The 21289-nt window shown below is 40.8% G+C and overlaps 1 protein-coding gene across 4 annotated transcripts; it reads right to left on the bottom strand.

Moving 5' to 3' along the window:
* Positions 1 to 2758: 2758 nt before the first annotated feature.
* On the bottom strand, positions 2759 to 19175 carry LOC126999201 (uncharacterized). 4 transcript variants are annotated; one of them, XM_050861527.1, is made up of 3 exons: positions 18909 to 19175; positions 12384 to 12540; positions 2759 to 6070 (listed from the first exon to the last, which is right to left on the bottom strand). In XM_050861527.1, exons 2-3 carry the CDS (start codon positions 12468 to 12470, stop codon positions 4598 to 4600), a joined length of 1560 nt encoding a protein of 519 aa, XP_050717484.1. In that variant the 5' UTR covers positions 12471 to 12540; positions 18909 to 19175; the 3' UTR covers positions 2759 to 4597. The 4 variants fall into 4 exon arrangements, with proteins under 4 accessions (XP_050717484.1, XP_050717485.1, XP_050717486.1 ...); XM_050861528.1 differs by having other exon boundaries at positions 12384 to 12563; positions 18987 to 19175; XM_050861529.1 differs by having other exon boundaries at positions 18987 to 19175.
* Between the last annotated feature and the right edge of the window lie 2114 nt (positions 19176 to 21289).

The raw sequence follows: 21289 nt of genomic DNA, 5'->3' as shown, positions 1-21289 counted from the left end.
AGAATTTAGGTGGGCCATGGCGAGCTGTTAGAAATTATACATTTTTAAATATTGTTAGGAATCTGAATTGGGATAAAAATAAAGTGAACTTAAAATGTACTTCCCAGAGTTTGAGGAGGAAGAAGGGAAGTTGGTGAGGAATCTATTTATTGGCACTCTTGATATTGTTACCATTCCTAATGATGTTCAGGAAGAGTTTTGATCCCAGAAATTATTCTACTGCCAAAGATCTCGATGAAGAAAAGTCTCTCAATGTATTCTGGTGTTCAATGAATCAGTCCTATACAAAAGTTAGTGAGACTGCACTTCGACTACTCTTGCCCTTTTCATTTACCTATTTATGTGAGTCTGGTTTCTCCACCCTTCTACAAATCAAGAATAAGAACCGGAACCGATGCATGTAGACCCCGACATGAGATATACATTGTCAGTGACACAACCTCGAATTCGTCAACTGACTGAAAAGAAACAATGTCAGCCTTCTCATTTAGGTGTGATAAAATATACAGAGGTTAAATGAACTTTTCCCAACCAAATCCAAATTTACTGTGAGGCTAATGTCCACTGGTCTTCTGTATTCAAGTGATGTAAGTATATCACAATAATCTATCAAAATATAAGATATGATTGTCAATTTTGTGATAAAGCAAGGATGTTCTCTTCATGTACATTTTTTCTACCTTTTGTTGGCGGGGTGGGGTTTGGGAAAAAAAACTGAAGGGGAGCCACAAGGATATTGAAACTTCATGAAGGGGAGAACGGAGTGAAAAAAGTTGAGAACCACTGGGCTAGGGGATAGGAAGAGGTCTAAAATGTTGGGTGTGTCTCCAAGGGGTCGGGGATATATATGTACTGGTGCTGAACCAATTACTTTAGATATTTGAGGAGAGCAAAGTTGTAGACTTGTTCACCAGGTTGATGAGTGAAAGAGGATGAAAGCCAAAGCCAAAGGACGTTTTGGCAAGTGTCTACCTTCCTACCCCCTGTAGTGAGGACAAAAACTATTCTGGTAAAAGGATCACATTTCTGAGGTTAGGTATAGTGTTGATAGATGCATCATGTTATGTGACATACGGTGGAAAGAATCGCTAACTATATCAGCATGACATGGTGGTGCAAAGGACGGCTAGCTGCTTTGGTGTGGCAAGGCAAACTTTGAGACAGTAGTACAGAGGGCAGCTTGATATACCAGTGACTGAAATGACGGAAAGGGCAGATAAGAGTGTTAATAATGTGACTCGAAGTTATGGAAGAGGGGACGTGTGTTGTGTTAGTGTGTTTCCGAATGATGGAAGGGGGATGCTATCCATGTTAGTGTGTCTCATTGTGATGGAAGAGGACCACAAGGTGCAAAGATGGAACTTTAAGTGAGAGGGAAGCGGTGGCTGAGGGCCTGAGAGGTCAGTGAGTGGACGCGGGGTCCTGGAGGAAAGGTTTTCAAACTTTTGACCTGCGACCCTCCAAATCACTTCAAAAAATTTGCAGCCTCCCCCGTACCCCAGTACAGCATCTCTTAACAAGCTGACACACAAATGCTCTCTCTCTCTCTCTCTCTCTCTCTCTCATCGACAAGTGGAGTCACACCTTGTCACTTCTCTGCCATCACAGATTTCCTGCGTCATAGATGTGCCACAGGTCTCCGACCTGCGCCGAAGGAGCAAAACCTAAAAGGCCTTCATAAAGGGATGAACTGTAATATAAATAAGGTAGTGATGCAATTTTTTTTTTTTTTTTTACAATGAAGGAGACAGCTCAAGGGCACAATAATGGGTGATAGCATTGCACGGTTTCGGTAAAATAGTAAGCTGAATAGGGGTAAATCAAGAGGGTAGTGCTGTTGTGTTGTCGTATTGTTCTCAAAAGAGCCGTGTGAAATTCCAATTAATCCTGATGTAGCAGTGTTGTTCTGTGCTCCAGGTGTCATCATGATCTCAAAAAAAAAAAAAAAAAAAAAAAAAAAAAAAAATCCTAGGGCACTAACAAACACTTTTATCACAATCAATTTGAATGACCCGTGTTTCTTTCCTGTTATATGACTTTAGGGTGACTACATACCTGTTCAGAGATGCGGACAGTGTTTTACGAAGCGAAATCTGAAATATAGTTTGCTAATTATAGTACGCAGTTACACAAAAAAAGGCAACAAAAAAATGAAGTTATTGTCCAATCATCTGTACAAAATGAACTTTTTACTAAGTCAGTTACAAACAGAAAAGGTAAAATATTATATTCAGTGCCAAGAGCGCAAGTACATTACCCTGGATACTCAAAAACAGTTATTAACCATCTAATCAAATTTTAGAAAAATTAGCTGAAAAAGTAAACTGTTATACTGGACTTTCATAAATTATGACAAAACATTTGAATTTGTTACAACTATAGATGCCATCCAAACGCTCCGTAGGCGGATCACAGTTTACTTTTACATGCATAACTGACGAGTGACTTCGGTTACTAACACTCTAGAGCAATTATTCCACCTCTATCTAGCTTATAATCAATAGTAAATTTCACTTTATCATCACGTTCAGGTTTGAGGTTCTGTCACTTGAGGGTGTAGCCATCATTTCATTTAGCAGGCAACAAGCGAAATGTTGCATGAATATCCTCCTAGAAGAAAACCACCTTAGCTAAAAGTTTTCCATCTGGATCATTAATGCACAGTCAAGAGTTATCCAAACAGAAGTGCATGCAGAGTATGAAAACTTATTTAGTAGAGCAGTAACGGTTACTCAAGGAAAATAAGAATATTCTATAATCTTATCTACAAGATATATTTACAAATTGTTTTGTCAATCTACTGTCTGGTCTAAATGAGTTTGTCATTGTACTTATTACATAAAAAATGTAGTCTGTGTACTTTAATGGTGTTTCAAGAGTTCATGCATAAAATGGGACACATTTGGTTTGGAAGCACGAGCTAACAACATATTTTTTCCAAGGGGTCTAGGACAACGGGCCGCATGATAACTGGCCGCGGGAAACTGGCCGCGGCCTACTGGCTGCCAAATTTAGCAGTAAGACTAGTTGCCGCGGCCCACTCGCAGCCATATGGAACTTTTTGTTGTCGATAGATAAAATTGTATTTGATAAAACAAGAGGGTTGAAATTTCAATATGGAGTGCTCTATTGGAATAAAGAAATATAAGATACTTATACAAAACTGCTAAAATTTCAAAATTACTTTATTAAGTAATTGAGAAGAAAAAAATAAGATGCAACTGCAAAAATCTATGAAAAGTTATGGGCAAGTCCCCCAAGATATTCAACAAAATTTCGACCCTCAAATTCACGGACATTGCTTTAATTTTTTTATCTGCTTGTCTGTATTTCTTCAACTTGACAGGTGGATTTTGCCCTGCGATCAGCTGCTCGGAGTATAGGTCTCTTCCAAGCTAGACTTTTTTCAAACCATCAATAAATATCCAAACAGTAGGATGATGCACTCCAAGTTCATTTTGCAGCCTTCCATGAGCAGCTTCTGCTTGATTGCTTGTCCTGTCTTCGTCATTTAAGGAGAGTTCATAAATGTTCCACATTTCCTGTGGAAAAAGTGGAGCACATCTGCCATTATCGCTTGTTTCTTCTGCCAACATAGTTATCCTCAAACCAATCAAGAAGTACTTTAGGTTCATCTGGAAGCTCATCAGAGAGATTTTCAAATGCTTCAGTCAAATATTCCATGTGAACAAATGCCTTATCGCAGTCACCTTCCGATGTGTTTTATAAAAGTAAAAATGCGGGTTAACGGAGGAAGTTAATGGGTTCCATTAGGGTTACCAAATAGCATAATGATTCAAATTTAAGAGAGTCGTATCTTAGGAACCCGACCTAAGTCAATCATCAAGAGATTCGTATCTTATTAACAATATCACAGATATTTCCGAGGTGATCAATGGATCGTTTTGGCTATACAGGCAGTGCCACATGTGGCCACTCAACTCCAAGCTGTCGTTTCCATAGAGTTCAAGTTATAGACTTAGAGTGCGTCTGAGGCTGTCTCCGGGATACACGACCATGATGCCGCCATCCCTCCAAGCCGATGATTGCACACACTTCACTCCTACCCGATTTCAGTTTTTCTCCATATCAAATAGTAGTCAGGAAATCTGGTAGGAGTAAAGTGTGTGCAGTCGTTGGCTTGGAGCGGTGGCGGTACCAAGGCCATGTATCCTGGAGGCAGCCTCAGACGCACTCTAGTACAGAACTTGAATTCTATGGAAAGTACTGCTTTGACAGTTCACCGAGTGGTCACATGTGGCGCTGCCTGTATAGCCAATATGGTCCATTGGCCGCAGCCAGTTGGCCGCGGCGAATTGGTCAGCGGCTAGGTGGCCGCGGCACAAGCTGATTATCGTTCTGCACACACAGATAGTAGATTATTCTCCCAAAATATGCAAGGAATCACATATCTTTTATATCTACTTTTCAGAATCTGTATGACAATTCAGTTTGCGTTCTGATATAGCTACCTGCCTGACAAGCTATATATCAAGTTGTCAGATAATCTTAATTATAATTACGTAGACCAAATACAGCAAACTGCCTCTTGGCAATTTGTTCATGTTGCCGTCACCTTGCACCTGATGGGCAAGTTTCAAGAATAGTCCTTGACATAAAAGCAAGTCCAGCCGCACCATCGCAACTTCTTCATGTCTTTGGAAGTCACACTGCCTGGAACGACACTCAGCTGCCAGTGCCTCTTATCGGTTGTCTTTCTCGGGATGAGACACAAATCAGGGATGTTTTCCACGAGGGTTCCGAGTAGTGTCAAGTTTTTAAGCTCCCCTAGCTCGTTCAACTGTTCCCACTGCAACGCCATCCCTCCACGTTGACTTTTCAGTATCAACGTCTCTAGATTCGGGAAAACACGCACCAGATATAGAAGCAATTGTGCCGAATCACTGCAAACACATTCCAGCTTTGAAACCGAAGGGTATGTTATTTTAAGGCCCGTCTCCTTTGGAATTAGCATGGCGTCTCCAGTAATATGCAGCCGTTGCACAGAGGGGAACAGGATCAGCAAGGTAGAGGCCAAACCTCCATGTCCCTTCTCTAGGTGTAGCTCCTTAATGTGTTTTCCGAAATGAGCGAACTCTTGTTTAAGGAAAAGACTCGGCGGGTGGGGAATAGGACCTGGGATTAGGGTCAGCTTGAGGACTTGTAGATTAGACAGATGCATTGATACCCCAAGGAGTTCCCACAGAAACCTTTCCACATCAGTGACATTTAACACGTGCAACTTAGAAGCGCTGGGGTAGCAATGGTACGTTTTAGAGAAATTTTCAGAAATAACGGAGATGGCTCTAAGAGAGAGCTTGTGCAGGCTGGACACTTCGGAAGCTAAATCTACATATTGCCTTACAATGACAGAGGTATCTACTATTTTGCTACTTAAATACTGCAGTCTTGGTACAGCAACAAGAAGAAGAAGCAAAAACTCTACCGACACCTTGCACCAGCCAACACACAATTCAGTAAGGTCGGGCCAAGCCGTTTGAAAGTTCGGTTGTTCACCCCGTCGTACATTATCCAACACATACTTCATGGCTCCAACACACCCAATCAAGAACTTGCCTAAACCAGCTTCAGTCATCCTCGGTTGCCAGACCTGCCGCTCGCTCAGGTGCAGCACCTTCAGGGGACAACCCCGGGCCGCCTCCAGTACAGCCGCTGTGCAGTTACCCCCCAACTTGAGGACTGATAGTCTTTTGCAGCACGGAAGGACATGCAATAGAAAATCAAGTTTTGACTCCATGTCAATGCCTGTCAAGATTAGCTCCGTAAGAGGAAAGTGATCACAGCCCAAGACTGCTGCTGCCGCAGGCCCAAGCCTAAACAGCTGAGGCTCCACAGGTACCACGGATACAGTTTGACTCTTGGCCGCCAACAACGTTATGAGTGCTGGCGCTGCATCAGGAACACGAACCCTTCCTGCATGTTTCGTGACTTCACCCAGCAGATGCTGACACAAGAGGTGGGCATGCATCAATGCCGCGGCGCGCGTCCCCAGGCTGCCACCAAGCTGCCACACGTCCCGCCACACCTCGTCCACGGCCCTCCACAGATTCTGGAAAATCACGGCTCTGAATATTTGCTCTCTCTCTCTCTCTCTCTCTCTCTCTCTCTTCTATATATATATATATATATATATATATATATATATATATATATATATATATATATATATATATATATATATATATATATATATATATATATATATATATATATATATATATATATATATATATATATATATATATATATATATATATATATATATATAAGAGCTGGCGTTACTGGATATCGGGTAGTCCGCACCGCCTCCACACCTCGATACACATATAGTACGTACATGTACTTCCTCGCCTTAAAATTTTTCACTCGTTCCGGTACCGCACCTCCGCACCTCAGGTACCGTACCCAAAACTATTAAAGCGCGCCTGAAAAATCTAGTCCGTACCTTAAAAAAAAGAAATACAAGGCAATACTGCAGCAGCATTATTATTATCATTATTATTATTATTATTATTATTATTACCATTATTTTTGTTATCATTATTGTCATTTTAACGCATAGAATCTCCACCACCTGAAGTAAAGTAACTACTTTTACACTCATCATAATTATCATACCTCAGTACACATGCAACACAGAAAATTCCGGTTAATATCATTCAAAAGAGGAACGACCGGAAGTATTACTGCAGAGCGCGGACTGTTTGTCGTTTTCATTTTTTTTATCCTTGAAAACCTCAGGTGCGGAATACGGACTTAAATACTGCCGTTCCGCACCTGTTATTTCCGCACTTTTGAAAACTTTCCGCGCCGGACCTCCGCACCTCGTTTAAAGGTCCGCAGGTCCGGAGGAGCGGAGTGCGGACAGAAAATGAAGTGCCCAGCTCTTATATATATATATATATATATATATATATATATATATATATATATATATATATATATATATATATATATATATATATATATATATATATATATATATATATATATATACTTGAATACAAATGTAAACATAATATCTAAGCTATGACTAAATCAGATTCCTCGAGGCTGGGCGTTTTGCCGTCTCCAGTTCTTCTCCCTGCACAGTTGCTGTCCATATACAGGGGCCTTGTCCGCCCTCGTATGGAGTATGCATCTCATGTGTGGGGGCTCCCTCACACAGCTCTTCTGGACAGAGTGGAGTCTAAGGCTCTTCGTCTCATCAGCTCTCCTCCTCATACTGATAGTCTTCTACCTCTTAAATTCCGCCGCAATGTTGCCTCTCTTTCTATCTTCTATCGATGTTTCCACGCTGACTGCTCTTCTGAGCTTGCTAACTGCATGCCTCCCCCTCCGCAGCCCGCTGCACTCGACTTCTACTCATGCTCATCCCTATACTGTCAAACCCCTTATGCAAGAGTTAACCAGCATCTTCACTCTTTCATCCCTCACGCTAGTAAACTCTGGAACAATCTTCCTTCATCTGTATTTCCTCCTGCCTCGACTTGAACTCTTTCAGAGGAGAGTATCAGGACACCTCTCCTCCTGTATTTGATCTTCCTTTTGGCCACCTCTTTTGTTTTACTATAGAACAGCGAGTAGCAGGCTTTTTTATTATTGTTTTCTTTTTTATTGCCCTTGAGCTGCCTCCTTTGTTGTAAAAAAAAAATATATATATATATATATATATATATATATATATATATATATATATATATATATATATATATATATCAGTATGAGGAGAAGAGCTGATGAGACAGGAGCCTGAGACTCAAATCTGTCCAGAAGAGCTGTGGTGAGGGAGCCTCAGTGAGATGAGATCCATACAGAGGGCGGACAAGGCATGTATATGGAGAGTTTCGCTGAGAAGTTAACGATAGACCGAGGATGTTTAGTGTTGAAGACGGTGACAGCTGAGTGTTGTCGAAGAATAGGGGATAGGTGTTTGGAAGATTGTGTCGAGTTGATAGGTGGAGAAATTGAGTTTTTGAGGCATTGAAGGACACAAGGTTCCTTCTGCCCCAATCGGAAATGATAGCAAGGTCTGAGGTTAAGCGTTCTGCAGCCTCCAGTCTAGAGTCGTGTACTTCCTGTTGAGAGGGTCTTCTATTGAAAGAAGTTGAATAATGCAGAGTGGAGTCGTCGGCGTATGAGTGGACAAGACAGTTTGTTATGGAAAGAAGATCATTGATGAATAACAGGAAGAGAATGGGTGATAGGACATAGCCCTGTGGAACACCACTGTTGATAGGTTTAGGAGAAGAACAGTGACCGTCTACCACCGCAGATAGAACGGCCGGAAAGGAAACTGGAGATAAAGGAACAGAGAGAGGGATAGAATCCGAAAGAGGGCAGTTTAGAAAGCAAAGACTGGTGCCGGACTCTATCGAAGGCTTTCGATATGTCTAGCGCAACAGAGAAAGTTTCACCGAAACGGCTAAGAGAGGATGACCAAGAGTCAGTTAAGAGAGCAAGAAGATCACCAGTAGAACGCCCCTTGCGGAACCCATACTGGCAATCAGATAAAAGGTTAGAAGTGGAAAGGTGCTTTTGGATCTTCCGGTTAAGGATTGATTCAAAAGCTTTAGATAGACATGAAAGTAAAGCTATAGGGCGGTAGTTTGAGGGATTGGAACGGTCAACATTCTTAGGCACAGGCTGTACAATGGCATACTTCCAGCAGGAAGGAAAGGTAGATGTTGATAGGCAGAGACGAAAGAGTTTGACCAGGCAGGGTGTCAGCACGGAAGCACAGTTTTTAAGGACAATAGGAGGCACTACATCAGGTCCATAAGCCTTCTGAGAGTTGAGGCCAGAGAGGGCATACAAAACATCATTTGGAAGAATCTTATTAACAGGCATAAAGGAGTCAGAGTAGGAGGAATATGTCCAGAATCGTACAAGGTGGAGTTCTTACAGAAAGTTTGAGCGAAGAGTTCAGCCTTAGAGACAGATGAGACGGCAGTGCTGCCGTCAGGGTTAAGGAGAGAAGGGAAAGAGGAAGAAGTGAAATTGGAGGAGATAGTTTTGGCAAGATGCCAGAAGTCACGGGAAGAATTAGAAGAAGCAAGGTGTTGACATTTTCTATTGATAAAAGAAGTTTTGGTAAGTCGGAGAATAGATTTGGCACGATTCCAGGCTGAAATGTAAAGGTCATAGTTAGCAGGAGTTCGAAGGCTCTGGAACCTTTTGTGAGCTGCCACTGTATCTTTAATAGGACGAGAATAAGCATGATTAAACCAACGCTTTTTAGCATGAGGAGTAGAGAAAGAACGTGGAATGTATGCCTCATTTCCAGAGACAATCACCTCTGAGATGCGCTGGGCACACACAGAGGGGTCTCTCTCCTGGAAGCAGTAATCATTCCACGGGAAATCGGAAAAGTACATCCTAAGATCGTCCCACCGAGCTGAAGCAAAATGCCAGAAGCATCGCCTCTTCGGTGGGTCCAGAGGATGTACAGGAGCGATAGGACAGGAAACAGAAATAAGGTTATGATCGGAGGACCCCAACGGAGAGAACAGTTTGACAGAGTAAGCAGAAGGATTAGAGGTAAGGAAGAGGTCTAGAATGTTGGGCCTCTCTCCAAGACGGTCGGGAATACGTGTAGGGTGCTGAACCAACTGCTCTAGGTCGTTGAGGAGAGCAAAGTTTTAGGCTTGTTCACCAGGCTGGTCAGTGAATATATATATATATATATATATATATATATATATATATATATATATATATATATATATATATATATATATATATATATATATATATATATATATATATATATATATATATTAAGAGATGCACCTGAACCAGTAGGGGCTTAAAAGGTATTCCTGAATCAGTTGTTTCATTTTATTCCTCAATGCTACAGCTTTTTGTGCCGTAAAATGGTATGGTGAAGTACACTATGTTAACGGTCACGGCAGTGTTTGGAACATATGATTTTGTTTGAAGTTTGCATTTCTCGGTGAATCTGGTAGGAAATCCGTTTTATTAAAGACTTTTTAAAATTTTGCAGCTCGTTATGGAGGTTAATCTGAGCTGATCCTGCAGGCGCGAGTCACGAGAGTTAAATTCAAATTTTGTTTATATTGGATGGAAATGAATGAGTCAGATCTAGTCATAAGCCCGGAAAAAGTTGGTTTTCTATAAAATGATGTGTTTTCTGTTTTCTGTTTTTGTAACAGCGACATCCAAGAATGATATTTTGTTATAATGTTCCAGTTCTGAGGTAAAGCGTATGTCAGGGTCCTTGGAAATGAGATATGCGATTAATAAGGGTACTTGATTAGGACGCTCAAAAATTAGTAATAAGTCGGCAACGTATCGCCTATATATTAATTCTGAACTGAGCTGAGCAGTTTTTTAACCAGTCAGATTCGTGGTAGCAGAAATGCATTGGCTAAACAGGGGCCGAGTGGGTTTCCAATCGCGACACAATCCTTTTGTGTGTGGACAGAGTCATTGAAAATGAAGAAACAGTCTTTAACGGCAAGTGACAACAATTTGTGAAATTGAAGTTATTCATCCCTCGAATGCGAGAATTGTTCTTGACAACGTTTTGTGCAAATGTCTATTGTTTCATTGACAGTGATGTTTGTAAATAAAGATTTTAAGTCGAGAGACCATGGTGCAGTTGTGATGACTGTAATTGCAAATATCCTAAGCAAATGTAAACGAGTTATTTACAGTGTATTTATTAATCGTAATCGTGGTTAGGATCGGAACGAAAAAAAATGCTAATTTGTTATTAAAAGTTGAAATCGCTGAGAGGATGGAACGGAGTGGGCATTCTGGTATATATATATATATATATATATATATATATATATATATATATATATATATATATATATATATATATATATATATATATATATATATATATATATATATATATATATATATATATATATATATATATATATATATATATATATATATATATATATATATATATATATATATATATATATATATATATATATATATATATATATATATATATATATATATATATATATATATATATATATATATATATATATATATATATATATATATATATATATATATATATATATATATATATATATATATATATATATATATATATATATATATATATATATATATATATATATATATATATATATATATATATATATATATATATATATATATATATATATATATATATATATATATAAATATATATATATATATGTAGGTGCTAAACCAACTGCTCAAGATTATTGAGGAGAACAAAGTTGTAGTCTTGTTCACCAGGCTGGCCAGTGAAAGAGGATGAAAGCCAATGCTGGTGGCGAACAGTGAAATCTCCTAAGATAAAGCTTTAAGGTGTTCCACAAGGGTCTGTTCTCTCCCACTTTCTTTCTATTGCTCATTGATGGAAACTCTACACTTTCACTATTCAATTTCTCTTGACAGAAGACTCTTCCATCAAAAATTACATGATTCAAGGCTGAACGGTACAGGACGCTTCAACTCTGACGTTGGCATTATACCTCCAAATGAGCAGGAGCAATATGGTCTCTTTAATGCTTTAGAACTTCAGTTTCGCCACCTGTCAACTCAGCACAATCTTCCATACACTTATCCCCTGTTCTTTGAAAACACTCAGGTGTCTTTTTCGTTAATACTAAACATATTGGTCTATCTTTAAATTAAAACCCTAACTGAAAACCTCATATCTAATCTCTTGCTAAATCAGCTTTCTCGAGGTTAGGGATTCTGTATTATCTCCACCAGTCATTATCCCCCTTACAGATGCTGTCCATATACAAGTTTCCCCGTCCTCGTATGGAGTATGCATCTCGTGTGTGAAAGCACATACGAAGCCCTTCTGGATAACATGATGGTATATGTATTTCCTATTCCCTACGACTTGAACACTTTCAACAGAGAAGTATCAAGACACCTTTCCTTCCGAGACTGACCTGACCCTCTCAACTTGGCCTTTCGATCCATTTTCTGTACAGAAGCAGCGCATAGCAGACTTTTTTTTTTCCCGTTGCAACACCTCGCCGGGTCTGACAATGAGCTAAATGCTATGCTTCAAAATGGGTTCTTGTTTGAGATTTTAACATTATATGGTATTATGGTGTAATACACAATGAATGGCATGAACCAACTACCAACGTAGGCCTTACGTAAGCCATATGTAAGACTTACATTACCGCCCTCTTATTTTCACCTCCTGTTTGTGTGCTCCTAAAACTCATGGCCATCAATCTATTGTCTTATCAGTCTGAGTTTTGCTGCATGTGGTAAACTTGAAGCCTTGAATCATCTGTGTCACACACACATCAACACACACACATCAACACACACACACACACACACACACACACCTTAGCACAAGAGCAGACACGCTGGTACCGCACTGTTGCATCCACCAACTCGTCCACACACAACGACTCGAGGCTTTTGGGATGCATGGGTTGGTAGCTATCTTCCCTCGTGCCAGGCGTTGGTATGACTGCTCTTTATCACACACCTGTCACCAAGCTGGATAAGAAGCGTCACAACACCTGTCATGATAACATGGTCAGGGTTGCCAGAATAACTTTTAAGTAACCTCATAGCTTTTACACTTGGAGTAGCCCAACACCCTGACATGAAAAAAAAATATTGTCCCTATATATTTTGGTACATCCTATAGAATTAAAGATAATCGTGTTTGTCTCACGAAACCCTTGACATTCAAATATTTTCGGGTTAATCTCTTGAGAATGAGCCTAAATGGATCAGAGAAATGTGAACTTGGCAACTTTATAGCTTTTCCAGATGTATTTGTTATTGAGAAAGACGATATGTAACAGAGCTGCTCGAACAGATCCTGTCGTTATATATTTTAATATCATACTTGATAAATCAATTTCAATGACAAATTATCATGAAAATTTTTAGAAAATCTGTAATCTAAAATAAAACAATTTGCCCGGCACGCTGAGCAGTGTAATACCACAGTAATTGCTGCAGTCCTGTCAGTCCCTTTTCCCTTTCCAGATATATATCAGAACAAGAACTGAAAGGAAGCTGCTCTAAAATGTGACTGCTTTATAACTGACAAAAATGAATGGGCTCTGAAAAAAACATATAGTATTACTATCAAATACAAGGACAGTTAAGACTTCATAAGATTCAGTTATGTGCCCTTGTGCTTTACAAAAAAAAAAGGAAACCATATTGTACCAGTGTCCTATCACCCCACAGAGGACGCGTTATGTTTTGAGCAGCATATGCACTGATACTTTCTGGAAGCACTGTTATGTATGCATAATCACAACCAAAGTTATCAAAATCATATGATGAGAAATGACCAACTCAAATTATAAATCTGCATTCAGCTATTAACCCAGAAAAAAAATAGTACCAAAGACAAATTTTCTTGTAAATACAGTTAAGAGTTCAAAATATATTGTTCAACAAGCAGTTCATATGCAAGACCAATGCAAAATGAATGCATACTATATTACTTATTAGTTTTATTACACATTTATAAGTCACAGCCAGTACAAGCATACTGTAGTATCACTATACATGAGCCCAGACAAGGATTACCTCTGGGGTGCTTGGAGGTTCCAACATTCAAGCAAGTCAAAAAGTTTATATGTAGCAAACATTTCATTAGAGATAATGGTAAGTACTAAATAACTCTATTAGTACAGCAACACAACATAAATTCAATGTGGTTTGTGGTTTCAGTGTGGGTAAGATTGAGTGATATTAGCTTTCCAATGGCAGGAGTTGGATATAGTCTGGTGAAATTTGGTTAACTTGGATTTGTTAATTGTTTAATTGTTTAAAGAAAGTATATGCGATAAAACAAAGGTGCAGTGCAAAGTGCATCACACATATTTATAGCAAACAGTTAAACGTGACAAATCTAGCAAAAATAAATGTAGGCTACTAACCTAACATGTTACACCAAACTCGAACCAACCTGACCCGAACACCCTCCCCCTCCCCACCCTGCTACCAAAGACGTGCTAGACTACACTCATGAACTTTAAACTTCAATATTCTGATGTTTATTTTTAGTTTTCCATAAGCTATTACATAAAGCGCTGCATTCAGAGAAATAAAACACAACACAAAGTCAGTATGCCCCTCAAGCGAATGGCAAAGAAGAATACTACGGAAAAGGACTCGGGAAACTATTATGTGGTCCAGGGAAGTCCATGGTACAGGTATATACAAAACGTGAATAGGATGGAAACCCCTATAATGAAGGACACCAACAGGGGCAGCGAACACCAGGGGCATAGAAACAGAAAAATCAGAAATCTAAATAGAAACAGTACCCAAGAATTAGTATTTAAAGTTAAAGAACAGACATTATTGTTCAGCAAAGTTGGTGTTTTCAAGTGATAAAGTAAATTAATTAAGAGCTAGAGTTTGTAGGGATCAGACACCTCCCTAAATAATTGCAATACAAGAAGTAAAACCAAAGCATAATAAATTTGAACAGGATATAGAGTACAGTATTAAAGGGTATGAAATATCTGGAAAAAAAAACTAACACAGGGAGATGATGGAAGGGGCCTTTGATTGTACATGAAAAAAGGGATTCAAAATGATATGGCAGAGTTTATGGACGCCAAGGAGTATATAGCAGCTAAAATTAAAAGAAAAGGTGAGGTGATCTTTGTATCAATTTACAGAAGTCCAACACTGAAACAGAAAACAATGAAAAAACAATGGCTTTACTACAAGAAATTGGTGATTTTTTTTTTTTTTTTTTTTTTTTTTTACGTTGTTGCCTATTGCGCTGGTAGGCATCTTCCCGGTGGGGCCTGATGGTCGGCCCAAGGCTTCTTCCAGGTGGGGCCTGATGGTCGGCCCAGCCCGTTCTGGCGCAGGCGAGTGTTTATAGTGGAATATAACGGAGAACAAAAGGTAATAGTCAGGAACTTTGACTTATCAAATACTGAATGGAATAATCTATCTTATAAACGTGGTGATGATATCATAAGTCAAAGCTTTATTGAGAATATCTCAGAGAGAGAATTTAAAGTGACACAAAGATCAAGAAAAGAACAAATAAAGACTCACCAATGAGCAAAAAGCATTGGCAAAAATAAGGAAAAAGCAGAGAGATTAGATGAAGTAAAAACAAAATAAAGAGAAAAGGGAAAACAATAAAAGGGAACACAACCTATTACAAGAAGATTACCAGTGAATTAACTAAGTGAGACGGGAGACCAGAAATGCAGTAAAAAATATAGAAAAAAAAAAAAAAAATTGCCAAAAATGTTTTGTCTAACCCCAAAATCTTCTGGAAATGTGTAATCTAAAACAAAAGTAACAGCTAGGGTGAGTGAGCTGTACATGAACCCTGGAAAAACTGTCAAGACTAAGAATGACAAGGATAAGGCAAGGATTCTCAGAGTTTTTCAGTCCAGTATTCACTGAGGAGATACCCATCTTGAAAAGTAGGAATGTCCCCGAACTGCCACATTTTGAGATATTTGCTGAATCATTGACAAGCTTCAAAGAGATATGTCCCCTGGTCCAGATGGTTTTCACCCACACATTATAAAAATTAAAAATAAACAATTGTGTATCCCCTCAAGATCATATTCAGTTTATCACTTTAGAGCAGTAATTTACCTATAGACTTGAAAGTGGCAGACATAGCAGCTGTATACAAAAAGGATGATAAAAGTGATCCGAAGCTATAGGCCCGTAAGCCTGACGAGTGTCATCTGCAAGATGATGGAATCCTTAATACGAGAAAAATTCTGGAGCATCTAAAAGAGAAGAGACAGTAATAGACACGATGGATTTGTAGGTGAGAGTTCCAGTGCTTCAGCTAATCAAGTAATGGATGAATGGACTCAAATCCTGGAAAAAGCTGGAGCTGTGCATGTAGTCTAAGTACTGTGACTTCATGAAACCATTGGAGAAGACATCGGAGACTAAAGGAAGGGGTTAGTTTTAACATCAGAGGCAACATTTTGAACTGGATGTCAGAGTTCCTTAGATGGAGGAAGCAGCGAGAAGTAGTCAATGATGTTAAATCAGAATGGAAGGAGGTGACCAGTGGAGTGCCACAGGGATTAGTGCTGGGCCCATTGCTGTTTATTATAAATATAAGTGAAATTTCAGAATCCATGATGAAAAACAAGTTGAATAGTGTTGACAAGTTGATTTATTATAATCCAGAAGACCATTTTCTTGTAAAAATGAAACTTCTGTTTACTTCGTCAAAATGACACATCTGCAGAAATATTTTAACAGCATTACAGTTAACAGAATGAGGTAATACCAATGTTATCAGCAATGTAAGGAGGATAGTGAAGTGGGTGTTTGTTGATTGTCTTTCTATATAGAGTGGCCAGCACAAAAAAAAACACACAGGTGACAAGACAACATAGGCTGAGGTCACTGGAAACAGATCAGGTCATTGCATAACAGAATACGGTGACTGGCTAAGAGCACTTAGGTAACAAAGCAACATCAGATGAGGTCTCAGGAGACAGGTCAGGTCATTATGCAGCTTAGACTACAGATACTGGGGTAGACTACAAATCATGCAGTAGACTGCATGCTAAGTAGCACCAAGGAAAATATCTGATAAATAATAAATAAAACATTGGATATTTGTGACACTATAAAAAGAAAAGATCTTGCTTTTTAGTGCGAACTGATATAGGATGAATAAGTGACTATGATATTGCCACATTTAATGAAATGACACCAGTAACCTTCAAGAAAGCACTCAAGACTCACTCATTCATTAAGACGTTACAAACAAGTGTATCGAGGATTATTTCTAGGTGCTAACATCATTATAATGTTGACGGCCCTGCAGAGCACTGTGCTTGCAGTGGAGCGGGGCCTGAAACCTCATCAACAATAAGTGGTAAATGTTGGAGCCTCCACACCACACCACAGAGAGACGACACAGCCTGGCCCACAGGCAGTTCTTGACTGGGTGACACTTGATGGCAGGGAAGGGCATAAAGAAGACAGAGTTCTCCTGACTTCCAGCACCTGAATTCATTTGCTTACAGCCTAAATAAAGGTGTGCGTCCATCTCGGCCCATTGCCAACTCGGACCATTCACGATTACTGACTCGGCCCACCTGGTGAACAAACTCGGACCATCAGCTCGATTCTTTTGAAATAAGTCATGCTCACATTCCTGAAAATTTTCTGTGATATGACATTTCTGTTGGTTGCCAACGGCATCTAATATTTGCTACAGAAGAACAACTATCCCTGGCAAGGCAAACCATTGGTAAGCAGATGCAACTTTTAAACAAGTCCACTGCCCCATTACTCACCTTTGTAGTTTGTAGTATTCATACATCCGTACAAAGTGACATAAAACAAGTGCCACTGCTGTTTGCACTAATGTCTGGGAAAAGACTAGAGATTACGAAAAGGTGTTTACAAAAATTAGATTTTTTTTTAGGTGGGGAATTGAAATAAAGCAAATTACTATTGATTTTGAGGCAAGCATTTGGAAAGCGATTCCCGAAATCCTGCCAGATGTTATAATTTGAGGATCCAGCTTTCATTGGGGGCAGGCAATGTGGCAGAAAATTTAAGAAATAGGCATACCAGGACCTTACACAAATGATGTTGGAACGCATAAATATCTCGGGAAAGTCCTGGCATTGCTTTATGTCCCTGCAGAGCATACTGAAGAACTCTTCATAAGATTTTACAGGAAAGCAAACGACTCACGCCTTCATAAGTCTTCTAGAGTTAGACTATATAAAAAACACCAGGATCCATTCTGACATTTGGCCTCCCACGGCAGTGTGTATTTGGTAGAAACATCCATATAAAGAACGATTTGGAAGGTTGGCATAATAGGCTAAATAGGAAGGTGTGCAAAGGACAACTCCACTTTTAGTTGCTCATAAAATTACTGTGACGAGGCCAAACTAGTAACTTTGCAAGTGCATCTCCTCTCAGATAGGAAGGTATGGCATATGTGTTATACATATCTCTTGTATTGACTAGGGGTTGGACAGGCATGATACATCCTCCTTCAGTGTTGCAATTTTCAACAATAAACTATTCTATTCTCTTCTATTTTTATTACTTTTGGTTTTAGCAACTGACTGCAGCTTACTGTACCGTGTAAATAGGCATTGGGCACTTGAAGAGAATAGATTAAATTTCATTAAATATTGTAATTTCTAGCAGGTGTTTCGTTGTGCTGAATACGCAATGGGCGGAGTTGGTATGCAATGGTCCGACTTGGTCATGGGCCGAGTTGGCAATGAGCCAAGTTGGCAATGGGCCGAGTTGACCGGCATTCTAAATAAATACACCTTTGCACTGACACTTCTTCTGTAGTGTTATAGGGGGCTAGTTAGGCTGTGGGATTATGGCCTCCAGAGCCCCATCAGTGTTAGATGCTGGCAGCTGTTGTTAGTACGTCACCCGCTAGGTCAGGGAATATGTCGCCCAGGCTGTGTCACTACAGCTTCCCAGCACCAAAGCGCATGTAAAGCACTTATCTTAACCTGGTACCAGCGATGGGCCAAATTTTTGCCTTGACATGAACCCCAAAATATAGAGGATGCATAAACTGATCACAAATGCATTGATATATATTATATAATGCTTTGTGTGATCTTTTCTCAAATTTGCTTAGAGGAGCCTTTAAGAAACATGATCCCTGCAGCTACCGGGTTAAGACCACCTACTTACTATCAAACAAAATTTTAGTTAAGCTGCTGATCAGCAAAATACAGCCCTTTGGGAAAATATGAAACGTCACAAGTTGTATTTTGCCACGGGACACACTGCCCAAGGTGCCCCACACAGCCAGGCACACCAGAACACCTCCTGCTGCACTGCCCAAAGCACACCAGCTTTAAGCATCCCTAACCGGACTCCACACCCACAGGCCAGCTCCAGGACCTGCTGGGCGGCGACACCCTCAGCCCCAACACTGCCTTCCACGCCTTCAAGTGTACGCAGACCTTCCTGCATAAGTCTGGCCAGCTTGACAGGATCTAGCCCCTGGCTCTGGGGACGGATGTTAACAACAACGACAGCCACAAGCAACCTGTGCTGCTGGGGCTGTGGGAAAATAAAGTCCTTGGGCCACGGCTCCACCAAGAGCTACCTCCGGCTTAAGCTTGAGCTTGATGTCACAGGTGTATTGAGATTTCTCTCAGCACAGGCTGCCACCCGGACCAAATTATTGTACCAATGTTAAAATTAAGGAATTTGCCTATAGATTATGGCAGATTCTGTGTATGCATTATGGCAGTAATATGGTAACGTGATTAACTCAATTTCTTAAAGCAAACTTGGAATAATTCCTTTTCTAGAGTTCATGACCCTACGCATGCCATAGCCGGCGGCGGCGACCACACCTTGCCCCCCATGACCCTTCCCCTGGCCGCCTCAGTTCCCCATCGTTCCACCCTCACCCGACCTCACCTCGGGCCTGACAGGCATGACTCACTACTTAGGAACCTTTTTTAGACTCCTGACGTTATAGGTTTGAAAATCCACTTCATTCCCAACATTTATTTTATTGTTGTGCTGGAAGCTTCCCCCGGCGACCATAGGCCTCTAGAAGGCTCCCGGAGAAACGAGCAAAGGGGCGGGGAGCAAGGCGAGCCGTCCGCGCCCCGCGGGGCGCGGCCAGGCGCCAGGCGGGAAGTGTTGCCAACTCGCATATATTTTTGCTACATGTTCTTGTATGATCTAAAATATACTGTAACATTCTAGACTGTACTGTTCTGGATATATATAGGAGAAGAGGGCGAGAGAGTCCCAGTCCCAGTCATAGTAAGCTATAGAGTGGTAAGTGAAGAGTCAAAGTGAAGTGTACTACTAAGGAAGAATATTAAACTACAGAAGCTGTGCGAAGTGTTTACATATCTCCCTCCTACGGAGTCTTGTGACGGCGACACGGAACCCAAGTAACACGTCCGGCATAACACTGGTGTCAGGAGTGTAGCCATTTGTTTTGTTTTTTTGCCATGGAGACTCGTTCCCAAGCTGCCCAGAGGGACGACATGTTGACTGAACTTTTGGAAGCCTTGAGACTACAGGGGGAGAAAAGAAAGAGCACTCCAAGAACTCAAGGAACAACAAGAAAAAGCACACCAAGAACTCAAAGAACAACAAGAAAGAGCACAGCAACAACAAGAAGGAACACTCCAAGAACTCAAAGAACAACAAGAGAGCACAGCAACAACAAGAAGGAACACTCCAAGAACTCAAAGAACAGCTAGAAGATCGATTCACGGGATTACAGCTACAGCTAAAAGCAGTACAAGATGGAAGTGAATCAGTGCGAAGAGAAATGACTGATGTGACCACGAACTTGGTACAACGCCTGATGGAAGTGGAGAAAGAACACACAAATCTTCAACAAGAGATGGAGGTGGTACGGGAGACGACACACAAAGAAATACTAGAAGTAAGTGACAGTGAAGGCCCTTGAAGACTGCTTGGCTGGAAACGGACAGCCAGTGCCTGCAGGGGCTAGTTGTACCCAAGATGCTTCTCCTACGCAAGTCCGGGGTAGTTTGGGCCCTGTTTCCCCTGAGTTTATCCCCGCAAGAAGTTCCGCCAGCCCCATGGGTCTGCTGGGTTCGCCTGTTAGAAAGAAGCCTCAGGAGTTTGATGGCAAGGTCTCCTGGGAGGCTTACCGCGCTCAGTTTGAGCTGTTGGCAGCTCGGAACGGATGGGATGACCAAGAGTGCGCGGTACAGCTGGCCACTAGCCTGAAAGGGGCGGCGCTGGAGGTCCTTGCTCAGCTCGACAATGCGACAAAGGGCAGCTACAGCGGGCTGGCACAGGCGCTGGAGCAACGATATGGGACCAAGCACCAGAACGAGCTCTTCAGGGTTAGGTTCAGAACCCGCAACAGGAGGCGCGGCGAGTCTCTTCAGGAACTCGCTCAGGACCTTGAGAGCATGGCGCACAAGGCATACCCAGGTGCCACCCCTGACCTGCTGACGGTTTTGCTGCGTGATCAATTCATCGATGCCCTGGACAGCCCTCAGCTGAAGATACAAGTGAACCAAGCTAAGCCAACATCAATGCAGGAAGCTCTGGCACGTGCCATGGAGTTTGAGTCCTTTGTTAGGTCTAGCTTGTCAAGCTTCAGGGACGACTCGACTTCTGGCTTTAGGGCACGAAAGGGCGCTGTCAGCGACACAGACATGTTCCAAGGAACGTGCTGGTACTGCGAGAAGGTTGGGCACAAGGAGAACGAATGCTATAAGAGGAAGAAGGAATATGAAGGTGCCGCTAAGAAGAA

The sequence above is a fragment of the Eriocheir sinensis genome, chromosome 16 (assembly GCF_024679095.1).
Source record: "Eriocheir sinensis breed Jianghai 21 chromosome 16, ASM2467909v1, whole genome shotgun sequence".
Classification (NCBI taxonomy): Eukaryota; Metazoa; Arthropoda; class Malacostraca; order Decapoda; family Varunidae; genus Eriocheir; species Eriocheir sinensis.
Note: the sequence above shows the minus strand (reverse complement) of the source record. Positions and strands in the feature narration are given on the sequence as shown.

Bases quoted from the DNA above. Each gene is read 5' to 3' on its own strand.
- LOC126999201 (XM_050861527.1), bottom strand. From the start codon at position 12,470: ATGCATCCCAAAAGCCTCGAGTCGTTGTGTGTGGACGAGTTGGTGGAT. The intron at 6,071-12,383 runs GTGTGTGTGTGT...GTGATTTTCCAG, and splicing joins GTGTCTGCTCTTGTGCTAAG to AATCTGTGGAGGGCCGTGGA.